Here is a 12,523-nt window from a genome sequence, read left to right as displayed (position 1 = left end):
AGAGCACAGAAATGGCACAAGCCTGAGTAACGGCAAAATTATCATAACAATACAGACATAAGCCGTTCCTCACAGTTGTCATACTTCTTTATGATTTGTGTGTGCGAGGCCCCCTCTGGTATTTGTTGCTGGCAGTATCTTTATTCATTTACATCCCTCAGTTGGTGATGTTTATGCCACTCGTACCCGAAGGGCCCCTTCAACCCTCCAGCTCCTTTTGGCTGCCACCAAACAGGTGAACCTGGATAGAAAAGGCCATGAGCCTGCAAGCGATGCCTGCAGGCTCCACGCAGTCGTACTCGCTTGGTCCTCAGTACAATTCCCCAGCTGGAAAGAGGCCTCTGCAGGCACAGCAGAGGGACGCAGTCGCGCCTTCAGTTATTAATTAGAGCGGTGAACTCCTGAACTCTCGGCTGGTATTATTTCCCTCATAACGGTCAAGCTGGGAGAAGTCATCAGTTAGGACAGAGAAGCAAGAAAGAAGCGACAGCGAAGGATGACAGCGGACCACCTGCTGTGAAGGTGTGCGCGTTTGTGTCCTTTCAGCGTGTTGTGCGAGCGTGCACTGTATGTGTGCACGCTTTCTTTTCAAACTGAGCCAGGTGGCCTCGAATGGAGGTCGAGGCTAAATGCAGTCATTGGGATAAAAACAAATTCCTCACATATTCTTCGGTTTTCAAATGTGAGAACAGGACCAGCGGGAGCTGAGGTTTATGTGGCACTTCAGCGATATTCTGTCATTTGCGCTTCATTACTTTTGGGCTTTTTTGAATCCTTTCAATTAGCACACTGATAATTGATGTATAGAGGTGAATTAACAGCTCCATATTTTCACACTTGGACTCTACAAGAGGAACTTTGCATGATTCACAGTATACTGGGCCTTGGTGCAACTCAGATCATTCACTGTCAAACAGACCCCAACTTAAACCGACCTTTTCTTTCTGATTAGCTATTTCTCATGAACAAAAGTACAGCAGGTGGGTGGTGCTTTTAAGTTTAGTTTGAAGATCTTTGCCTTCATTGTTTGTAACTTTACCCATGTTTAATTAAAGCTCCCACCTTTGAAGAAGATAATATGTAACAGAAAATAATAAAAAGCATAATAGTTTCTGTTTACTTGCTTGAGGCAAAGAAATTCCAACAAATGGCAAGAAAATCATGAACCGGAACAACCAAGTCCCAGAAGCCAAACAGAGTAAATGTTTACCTTGCTTGGTGCGCTCAAGCTGGAAGTAGATGTCTTGGGAAGGAGGCCAAGGCGCTGCAGGTACATCTGGAGATTTTTGCCGAGTTCTACCTCTACCGGTTTCACCCTTTGGTCCACTGGGTCCATTGCTTGAGCTACTGGCCTGTGAGAGTAGAGAAAAAGATGAACAAAATGCAGAAATTAGTCACTTCAGAGTAGCACAGTCAGATAACTTCATTGCAAAGACGTGCAAATGAATTGTTTTTCCTCCAAATGGAATTATTAACATGATGCCATTCTAAAATTTTCATATATCATATATTAGTATTAGAAAAAAGGCAAAAAAAAGGTCACAAAGTAAAATAAAAAGTAAGAAATTAAAATACTGGCAGCAGCCAGTGCTACCCTTCAGCCTCCGACAGCAGTAGATACACCTGTGGTATAAATTTTAAAATCCTAGGTGACAGAAAACTTCACCTCACTGATATTTGAACTCGTTGAAGATTTTTAGTAGATACACCAATGGTATCCATTTGAAAATCCTAAGTGTTATCTTTCTCGAGTTATTGTTTTCACAAGATTTTCAGACAACTTGACCTTGAGGTCAAGGTCACCGGGATTCTGACTTGTCCAAAATGTTTAGTAGATGCACCTATGCTATCAAGCCCTATGCCGTCTCATTTTCGAGGCATCGTGTTCACAAAGTTTATTGTCCACGCTGCCGGCCTGCCAAGTGGGGTGACGACAAAACTAAATGAAAATTATTAGGAGTAAGATAAAACAGAAGTGCAAATCTACAAATCTACATGTCCTTTGGTCACAAAACTATTTGAGCTAAATAAACATCTGACCTGATCTCAGTGGTGTAGAACGACCCAGTCTGCTGTGGTCTGTAGGGAATCCTTCTCAGTTTGGATAACTCCTTGGACAGAACCTGCTGGGTGGTATCATCTTCCCAGGTCAAACCTACAGAAAGAAACAAGGGGACCCTTTAGAACTAGAAAGACAGGAATACATACGTTAACAGGACACAAGCAGGAAGTCCAGTATTGCCCAGGTGCATATCTACTGTGCACCTGTAAGTCTCGAATGAATTAAAACTGCACTGAAGTACAGAAAAAGTGGGTTGTATGCATGAGCAAAGTGTAGCCGACACGTGGTGAGTATGGGATAGAAAGACGGAGAAGAAATTGCTAAGCATGCAGTAATTTCCCTAAACTCATTAGGTCACTCATTAGCAGAGGAGACGAGGAAACAGCGGGTCGTCCTTGGAGACTCCGGCGAGAGACTGTTTCAGTGACTAAGCAGAAACCGTCTCTCCTCTCGCTCTCCTGCTGCACTTCAGTTGTACAACATGATGAGCTACTTGGGAATTTCTTTTACACATCTTTACTTAAACAAACGATTAAATATTTACACCACTGCCATGATGAAAAAGTGAGGTCAGGGGTTAAACCCAGAATGTGTACATCCTACAGTGAGATCAATGTCCACGTAAAAACAGTAAATAAAGTACAGTGAACCAAATAAAACAATAAATACTACTAGTAAGATGTTTGTTACTTGCCAAGAGATGTGGCTTTGCTTTTGTGTTCTGCGTTTATTACCCAAATTTCACACCAAATTTCGAGTAATACCGTCTCTGCAATAACGTCCTAATGAGGGAAAATTATTCTGATTCATTTGATTTGATTTGGACATGCTTTTTCCCATGAACCTTTTTAAAACATAAACAAGTTTTGCTCGTCTTTTTCTGACCGCTCATAAACTGCAGTGTGGTTTTATCTATTCTGTGTACTTCTATCCAAAACTTACCCAGGCCATCTGTGAAAGAAGCCATTGTTTCAGACATCAAAGATGATCACAACACGCAAAACATTATAACTAAAAGCATACATAACATTTATAATATTCATGTAGTTTCAGTTAGTTTCCAGAGTGGATTTTCTTGTTTCTGTTTAGTTTTTGTTGTTTGAAAATGTTTAACTTTGGTTTACATTTATTAGCTTAAGTGTTTTTTTTAGTGTTTTTAATTATTACTCTATAGAGCGCACGTGTCAGAGGCAAGCTTTACAGAAGTGAGCACAGGTGTTGGAATGAAAACACGCAGACTTTAGAAAGCAGCTGACTCATAGTCATGTTATATTATTAGATTACATCATTATACGGCACCTGAAGGTTTCTTAATGTTTGTTTTAGTATAAGCAAACCACAAATGTGATGAATAAGGTGGGGCGAAGCTCTAAAGAGAGCTATTTTACAGAATTTATGCACATGTATATTTATGCACAATGAAAGAAATTTCAATATTTCTTTCACTGAGATGAAAGAAATATTATTGGAATTTTCATTAAGTGAAAATTTCACTAAGTGTTTCAGTGAATCTCCTGACCACCTAGTTGTTTTTTTTACATCTCTGATATTTGATTGTGTATTGTGTCCTTATTTGGTATTTATGCATAAGCTATTTGTATCTGCTGTTTAAACAAGTGTTCAAGAGCAAGAACAAATGAGTAGTTTGGACGTTTGTGTCTATTTTCCTCTAGGTAATGATTTTATTACCTAGTTGTCAAGCTGCCACTGCAGCAATGTCAGCCAGACATTCTTGTGGATTTACTGGGCATGTCAAAAAAAAGTGTTGCATTTCAGCAAGTGTACAAAAGGACAAGGCTGATGAGCTGCTTGGGCATTCACGTCTGTTTCTTATACTTAACATGCATTCAAACACAGTTTTTTGGCAACTGAACAGAGGAGCAGGCGCCAACACCAGATGGGGTAGCGGAACGAAATGTTACCGGAAATATGGCCGCGCTGCGCAAAGCACAACACGAACGGAGGCATTTGGCAGATGAGCAATGACGTTGCTGAAAGATTCAAGTAATGCAGACTGTAGCTCCAGCTGTGATGCCACAAGATGTGGGTCCACCACGGAGGACGTGCACTTGAAATGAGAAGGGAAATATCATCCCTGTCAGCTTCACACGCAAAAAAGTGATAGCACATTTTGAGCTGAGGGAACTGAAAACTGGGGAAAATATTGATAGATAACCAAAAAACATGAAGCATGATGGCAAAGAGCAGCCTTAAATCCTGACAGCAACAACCTCATTGGCAATGCAGACCATGGAGAAGTCCGACTACATGAAGTCAAAGTCAGCAGGGACGCAGCCAAACAGATTAGACGTGCATCAGCTGTTTCAAACCAAGTTGAACTAAAAGTTAAAAGCTACCATCTTACTGCCAAAAAAACACCTGTTGTAGAGACAGAATATCAGCGTTTTACTGTTTTAATATAGGATTCCTGTCCTGAATGATTAATGCTACATACCACTGCCTCCATCTGAATATGTGACATGCAAAACAGCCGTAAGTGTGAATAAGCCCCAAACTTCAGTAACAACATTAATGTTTCATAACTTACAGATATTTAAATATAGATAAAGGCAGTCTTTCAAAAGAGGCATTTCAATCATTCACGTGAATGAGAACCAGACGAAAAGGATTACAAGGTTATACAATCCGACAGCAGGAATATGAATTACCACACGGGTTTAGAGAGTTTTGAAACTATGATAACAGAATGCAAAATGAACATTAGAAGAGAAGACCTGAATGTAAAAGGTGTAGAAAAGGTTGCCCGGAGCAACACGTTTTGAAATGAGGATGCTTTTGCTCAAAATTAAGTCTTTCCCGAGGTTTAAAAAAGCCGGAGTCGAGAGTAAACAGGAACGAGGCTGGAGACAAAAGATGGAGGCGATGAGTTCTGAGAAGAGTCACATTCTCTCTCTTTTAGCTCTGTTTAAAGTTTCCACCAACTCCCAAGTGACGTTAATAACCACTTTTCACCAGCTCGTGTCTGCCTGTAGCCGTCTGTTGAGCAGGGAGTGCATGATGGTGTTTTAGAGGTGATTCACAGGATGATTCTCTTTCGCTTTGTCATTTCTCACAGTGAGCTATCACCAATGGTTAAGAGTTGCTTTAAATCCCCAACAAATCTCAGCAAAAGAACATCATCATCATCATCATCAGACCCACTGAAGAGCAAACTTGTGTCGTAGCCTAATTCTTACTGAGAAAACCCAATTTGTGAAAACAAGACAGCCTCCAGAGCAACAGAAAAAATTCGGCGTAACATTAAAGTGAAGGAAGAAACAAGATAAAAACATTTAGCCTCCTTTCATATTTAGCATACTGGGAAAAAAACACGAAAATTTTGAAAATGTTCAGTAGAAATGATCTTTTTTTAACTGTTAGTTTTACTTAAAATGTCCATTCCTAAGATTTTAGCTCTATAAGACGCACTGCAGAACAATCAGCATGTTGTGAAACTGGAAAGCGCTGCCAGCAATAATCTCATTGCTGCCAAGATCTCATACCATTTCTAGTTAACCAACAACAGCACCATTTTTTTCCAACTGAATTTACACTTCTGCCTGTATCATTTGCGAATCCAATTAAACAAGCTCAACTCATTTCAGAGCATCTCAGCACCGAGAAACCTCCTTTAGACCCCCGCAAAATGAATTACAACCCCAACTGCCACGAATCAGGCACAAGCCTCTCTTTAACAGCTGCACAGCGTGTCAGGCCAGCTTTCGCCATCAAAGAGACATAAAACCGAGCCTTTAATGGCAGCCACGGTGGCAGAGAAAACGGGCGTTAGCGGCGGGTGAACAGACGGCATCTGACACGACAGGTTAATAAACGTTGGAGCCCCTGCCAGGATATTCAGAGTGACTCCGCGCATCTCACAGACTTAACCGACCACAGAAAAGCGGGCAGGAGGTTGTCGGCCAGCTGAAGTATGAGGTGAAGGTCTATCAGAGTTTGAAGCTTTCACAACTAAATAAATGAGACTGTGGTCCTGAAAGAAATTGGACTGAATTTAAAATGCGATGATGTACCTGCAAGGACTCATGGACTATGGAAAGCTTACGGACATAGGTTGTTACATTGTAACAGGTTGTTAGATTGTAAAGCCCCTTAAGGCAATTTTGTAATAAAAAAAAACCTTTGTGATTACAGTTATTTAAATAAAAAGTCTTTGGAAAATGAAATGCATGTAGCTTGAAAAAGACGTTTTGGAAATGCTCCAGTTCAGTTTGCATTTTCTCAACAATTTTGTATTGCACGTCCTCCACAGTTGCTAAATGATGCCCGCCTGCTCCACAAATACCATCGGCCGTATTCACTAAGAGTCACGCTAATTACAACCATGGGCAAAAACACTGCAGCCTTCCACCAGTTTAGAACTTGATTTATCAGCCGCATTTATGCAAATTTAATTTCCACAACCTGAAGTCCAATTACAATCACTGCGGTCCTACAAAACAGCAGACAGCAAGGTGAGAAACTTTTTGGATCACTGGGTAAAAAAGTCACGACATGTCTTTGCCAACAAATCCCAAACACTCTGAAAATAGAAGCGATGTAGAATGCTGACAATTTTCAACCGTGTGTATATATTTTTTGTAAATTACTAAAGAATCAAAGAATCACACTTTAGTCTCAGATTCAGAAGATCTTTGATTATCCCTGAAGGCATACTGTTTATGTGACAGATGCTTAAATGAACGAATGCTGTAGAACTAAATAGGATAAAACACAGCAAAAACACAAGAAAGCAGTGGGATACAAAATTGTGAATCACAACGTTTTTGATTTTTCCAAGTGAAAATGTTCAGTTTTTTAGCAACATGAGCAAAAGATCCCACGGGGAAAAGAGGAAGGGAACTCGTGGCATGACTTACAGTGAATTTGGAGCTGTAGAACATAAGGAGTCATGGGACAACTGATAATAATGATAATAATAATGATAAAGGCAAGAGTTATCTACTTTTAAGTCTCTCAAAGGTGGTGCGGGGAGGTTAGTGTGTTTTTGATGTCGTGTGCGAACTAAAGAGGACCATCGTTGCTGTGGGCGAACAGCAGCTGTGACCCTGACGAGGTGGCTTTTCAAATGACTTCACATCTGCAGGGCCTTTAGTGAGCAGTGCGAGTGGGAAGAGGGTCTGTGTGTGTGTGTGTGTGTGTGTGTGTGTGTGTGTGTGTGTGTGTGTGTGTGTGTGTGTGTGTGTGTGTGTGTGGGTGGTTAAAGGGGGAGAAACAGAATTGCAGCAACAACTTTGTGAAAGATTCAAACCGTTCACAAAGAAAGAGAGAGGCAAATGTACTGTGTGCTAAAGGTTAAATCTCGTCTGATTTTTGTAGTTTCGATATTACCCCTGTTGATAATAATAACGCTGTTACTAAATGGGCGTACAGTGACATTAACTACACTCAGAAAACACAGACAGGCTCTACAGTGACAGACGTATAGAGTTTATGAGGATGTGCGTAAATGGACTGGTATTTGTATAGTGCCTTTTGACTCAATTTGAGCACTCACAGCACTTTTTTTTTTACTACACACACATTCATACAGCACTTTTATCTTTGCTCAAGCGCTTTTTTATCTGACGTTCATTCACATCAGGGGCAACTCTTGGTTCTGTGGTCAGTCCAACGTCTGTGGGATGGTGGCGAACCTGTTTGTTCTCTCACAGGGTTGGACCTATAGGTTAACTAGGTGGGAAAAAAACTAGTTGTTTGACTTAAACATCTGGGTTGGTTATGGATGAGCTCATAACATTATCCATTTATTAAACGAGTTCTTTATAAAACAAAATTGACATCTTTTTTATGTCTCTCTTTGACATCCGTTTAATAGCCACCCAAAAATGTTGTGTCATTAGTGAGAGCTGCAAATTAGCTTGCGTTACTCAATTATAGAACAATAACTAACGTAAATAATTAACCAAAAATAATCAGAAGAGCCTGTGAGAAGATCCCACAGTAAGGTGTGGACTGAAGCCTGACTGTAAAAATTGGCCAATTCCATTTTTGGCCTTTTATGTGCACTTCTATCATCGGCGGTTCCACCAAATGTCATAAAGTTTGGTGTCACATTTGACCAGGCTCTTAGTTTCAATAATTATATTGATAATCTTTATATTTCATCTATGAAGTATTGACCCCATCAGTGGAATGGTGTCCAAATCAGAATAAGAAACGATTAAGTCATCTTACAAAAAGGTCCAAAATCCAGCTGCTGCACTTAATAGGTCTTCTAAGTGTTTCATGTGTTTTGTCATCTTTGCACCTGCTTTAGTTTAAGATCTTGCTGATCACTTTCAGAGCTCTGTACAGTAAAATGCCTGTTCACATTAGCAAGCTCTTGCTTCTGCTCTATAATATGCAGGTCACTGAGGGCTTCAGACTTCAGACCAAATCTTGTTGTTCTACACTGAAAACCAAAGGAGACTATCCATTGATATGCAAGATTGTGGCTCCTAAAAGATGGAATGCATGAGCATTACATTTGAGATCTGATGAAATTACTGAAATGTTTATTTAAGCATTTAATGGATACTGTTATGTCTTAATATTTGTATTTTATATTTGTTGATTGTGGCTGTGGGGCACTTTGTGATCCTTATGTAGAAAGGTGCTGTATAAATACATTTTACTTACTTACTATTTTTAATATGGTTCCTGTGCACTCTTTTATAAATGAGGCTGCTCGTCACTCCCTGCTGGAAAGCACCAAGCTCGGCGCAGCAGTGACTGACGACTGATCATTATGTGTTTGCCCTGCAAACAGATTAAAAAGCGGCAGGTGTATGCCATAATGGAGACATGTGCATATTAATTTGTACATCAGATAAGATGCTAAGAGTGAAATCATCTGGGTGAAAAGCTTCCTGCATGTTGGATCAGCTGACTGATCATAAACCGGCTTCATGTGCTAACACAGTGTCATGCTATCATGGGACATGATGCACTGAACTTATCCATCACCTGCTTCTCCTTGGAGCAGATCAACATTTTGAAGAAACAAACTATTTTTTCCATGAAGCTGCAGCCAAAACACCATCAGTAGCTCAGCTTATTGGGAAAACTGGAAACAAGACTAGAGCTTCCCAGTGACTTTTGCGATGTGAAAACCCTAACAGAAATTCAATGTCAAAGGGAATAAACATAAAGTATTTGCCTAAATGTCCAGATATCGGTCTGACTGTGGACTCTTCTTTCCACGTGCACTTTTGTGAATCAGGACATCAGTTCCCATATCCTAAAACAGATCTGATGGGCATATGGGCGTAGGATCGTGTTTGTAACAGGGAAAGCAAAAGGACAGAGTAAACCGCGTTACCTTTTTAGTGAACTAGCCGAGCCTGAAATGCAGATGCTTTAGTGTCTTTAGAGTTTTGTCCTCCCTAATGGCTTCTGCAGACAGCCGGGCCCAAACATCTCATTTGCATAATTCATTTCACTTCAGAGCTCCTGACAAATGCCTCCAAACTTGTCGCCTCTGTGAAATCGGAATATTTCTCTAGCTCTCCCGCTGAGCTCCGATTCGGAGAATTAAACCAGAGGACTTTTTTTTTCTTTTTTTGGAGAGGGGTGGGTAGAGGAAAGGGAGGAAATGCACTAAATCGAGCTCAAAAGAAGGATGGTGTAATAAAAACACGAGAGAAAAACTCCTCCCAAAACAAATGTACTTTTTTGAAATCATTCTCTTTTGAGTGGTCAAGCACAAAAGACTGGACTCTTTCTTTTTTTCCTGCATACATGAGGTCCTGTCATTCAGAGCAAAGCTGGATGATGAAAGGGGATGAAATCCAGCTCAGTGGGAGGTTACCCAGGTCTCTGCCTCCCTCTCGTGGTACAGCACACTAACAGCAACTTAGTGCAGCAGGAAAGACGACAACTGATCCATCTGTTCGTTTCTACACAGGCACAGCAAAGGCTGATTAAACCAAAAAGTCAAATAACAAATATTTACGCCATAATGCTCACTCGGGCCGTTCCTTCTTTCCTTTTTAGTTCATTCATTTGTGGGATAAACAGCTATATTGATGTATTACTGTAAGCATGGATGCAACAGTGAACTCTGGCAGAAAGTAAACCACTTTATAACTAATTCAATTAATCTCCTCGGAACCGTGATCCATTCATTACAAACTCAGACAAACTGTGGTTTAAAGCCACAAAATTATATTCTAAACTTTGACAGAAAATACAGAGTTTTGTGAACAAGAGTGGAATAAATTTAAGATCTAAATCTATAAGATATTTAACATATAACTAAAGGAAAATACGTCATACAAATCTATATAGAGATATATATAACTTTGGATTATCCTGGTTGTATCATTCAAAGGCTTCAATAATTCCTTTATTGACTTTATTTGGCTTTTCTCAATCAACAAGTGCAAAACACAAACAAGTTCAAGTTCCTGAGAATAGTTTAGCTTTAATCTTTGGTCTCATTGTTCTTTGAACAACCAGGTAAAAAAGAAAAAAACATCTGTTTGACAACAGAGACAGAACGTTACATTTTTTCATCTCTGCCTTTTGTGATGAGAATGACATCAGAGTATTAGGATAATCAGGATAAGGCACAAGACCCATGAGACTGTTCTGTTTATTCACCATAAAAGCATGTCTCTGTCGATAATGAATATCTATTTGACTAATATACTGCAGACTGCAGTAATGTAAACTGCACTGAATTTCTGACATTTCTGCTTTAGAATCAACAGCAGACGCTAAAAAAAGCTATTAGCTTTAGCAGTAATTGCCAGTGTGACTGCGACAGCTACCTGTACAGACTCCAGCAGAAAATACAATTTGAACAACTGCAAGCTTGCTGACTGGCAGCTAACATTTGGGGCAGGCAGCACATAAACTACACAAAATTGACCTCACACAACTTAATATTGTCGAAAAATTGCCGACAGGATCAGTGCGATATGACTTGAGAAGAAAAGTCTGCACCCTGCTGGGATCTGATCTGCTGCTTCACATCAGAGCTTCTTTTCTGGATGAGATGGATCAGCTCAGTGAAGATCTTCTCACTGTGCTCCACTGTTTGATCAGCAGACTGATTGATGGCCTCCACCTCCTGTTGAAGCAGCTTCACATCTTTCTCTCTGTCCTGGATTCTCTGCTGGATGTTTTGTCGACTCACCTCCAGCTCTCTCTGCCTCTCAGTCCTTTCTGCTGCAGCTGTGTCTATTTTCCAGTGCAGACATCACAGGCCACATCTTCAGGTCCAGCATAGCAATGATCAGCAGGAGCAGCTTGGAGTCCAGTCTTCTTCAGCTCCTCCAGTAAGTCTGCTAACATGATGTTTTCACCAGGACAGGCCTCGGTGTGAAGGTGCGTCTACAATGGCAGCAGCTCTCTTGTCTTTTCTTTTTTTTTCTTGTCTTTTCTTTAACCCAGAAGCTTTTAATGCAGTTCATGTAGTAGCTGTGTCAATAAGTAACAGTCACCAGAACCTCGAGCACATTCAGACTGATCAAAACAGTAGAATTTCCCATTAGTCCTTCTCACTACACCGCTTCTCCTCAATGGTGACAAATGTCTAAAAGCCTCACTTCACACTGTGTCTGTGCACAGTTTTAAACAACGCTTACTTCTCTTCCTCTCTCTTTACTTGCTAATATGCTGTGAATGAGCCTTATGTTGACTACATCTGTGCAGGGCAGAAAACAAATAGCTTTGCGGTAAATCAGGAAGAAGAGGAATGAGTTAGCACTCATCTTTACAGACTGAAAAACAGAACATGATTTGAGGGGATCCATTGTGAAAGTTTAGATGTTTTTTAATGCTGAGAAGCCAAAAAAAAGGAAATTAAGAGGCAAAAAAATCCTCTCTGGAAAATATATAAGAAAGGTAAAATAATGAGTTTCATTTATTTCACTTAAAACATTTTAAACTTAAAATAACAGACATATTTATTTTAACACACTGCTTTATGCACACCAGAGTGTGCACATTTATAACATGCAAGTATCTCTGATTGGGTTTGAGTGAGTGAATGGAAACTAAAGTAGGAAAGTAGTAAATGTGTCGTACTGAACCATGCAGCTCTTTTTAGCACTCTCAGTGACAGCATTAGCTCAACTCCTTCTTCAATCCCTAATCCTGCCTTTAAAATCCCCTAACCTGGGGAAGTAATTACAAATCAAGAAAACACATCTGCTTCACAGGCGTCAAGGTTATTTGGGTAAAATGCACATATTATTCCCACTGTATATTTATAAATACATACTGTGGATGCATGCATACAATCTTGATCTGACCGAGTGAAAAGACATTACAGTATTTGGGTGGAACAAGTCTTGTGTTCCTATATGACAAGTTTAAACACACTTATTCTACCTTGGTTTGAAAAATAATCTCAAATCAGTTTGCGATTATATCCTACAAAAGCCGCACAGCTGAGTGTGCATATAATTTGCACATGACCATGATTATGAAGATTATGAACTTGAAGCTGAC

The 12,523-nt window shown here is 40.0% G+C and overlaps 1 protein-coding gene across 1 annotated transcript in view; it reads right to left on the bottom strand.

Annotated features, from left to right (window-relative positions):
* Positions 1-12,523, bottom strand: part of LOC101482762 (receptor-type tyrosine-protein phosphatase N2) — a 232,001-nt gene that overhangs the window by 183,845 nt on the left and 35,633 nt on the right. The window contains exons 4-5 of the mRNA XM_014410209.3: positions 2,041-2,155; positions 1,211-1,352 (exon numbers count right to left, since the gene is read on the bottom strand). Of these exons, the coding sequence (XP_014265695.2) occupies positions 1,211-1,352; positions 2,041-2,155 (257 nt within the window). The remainder of the gene's footprint in view (positions 1-1,210; positions 1,353-2,040; positions 2,156-12,523) is intronic.

The sequence above is a fragment of the Maylandia zebra genome, linkage group LG18 (assembly GCF_041146795.1).
Source record: "Maylandia zebra isolate NMK-2024a linkage group LG18, Mzebra_GT3a, whole genome shotgun sequence".
NCBI classification, from domain to species: domain Eukaryota; kingdom Metazoa; phylum Chordata; class Actinopteri; order Cichliformes; family Cichlidae; genus Maylandia; species Maylandia zebra.
The sequence above is the reverse complement of the archived record's forward strand: the minus strand, read 5'-3'. Positions and strand labels throughout refer to the sequence as shown.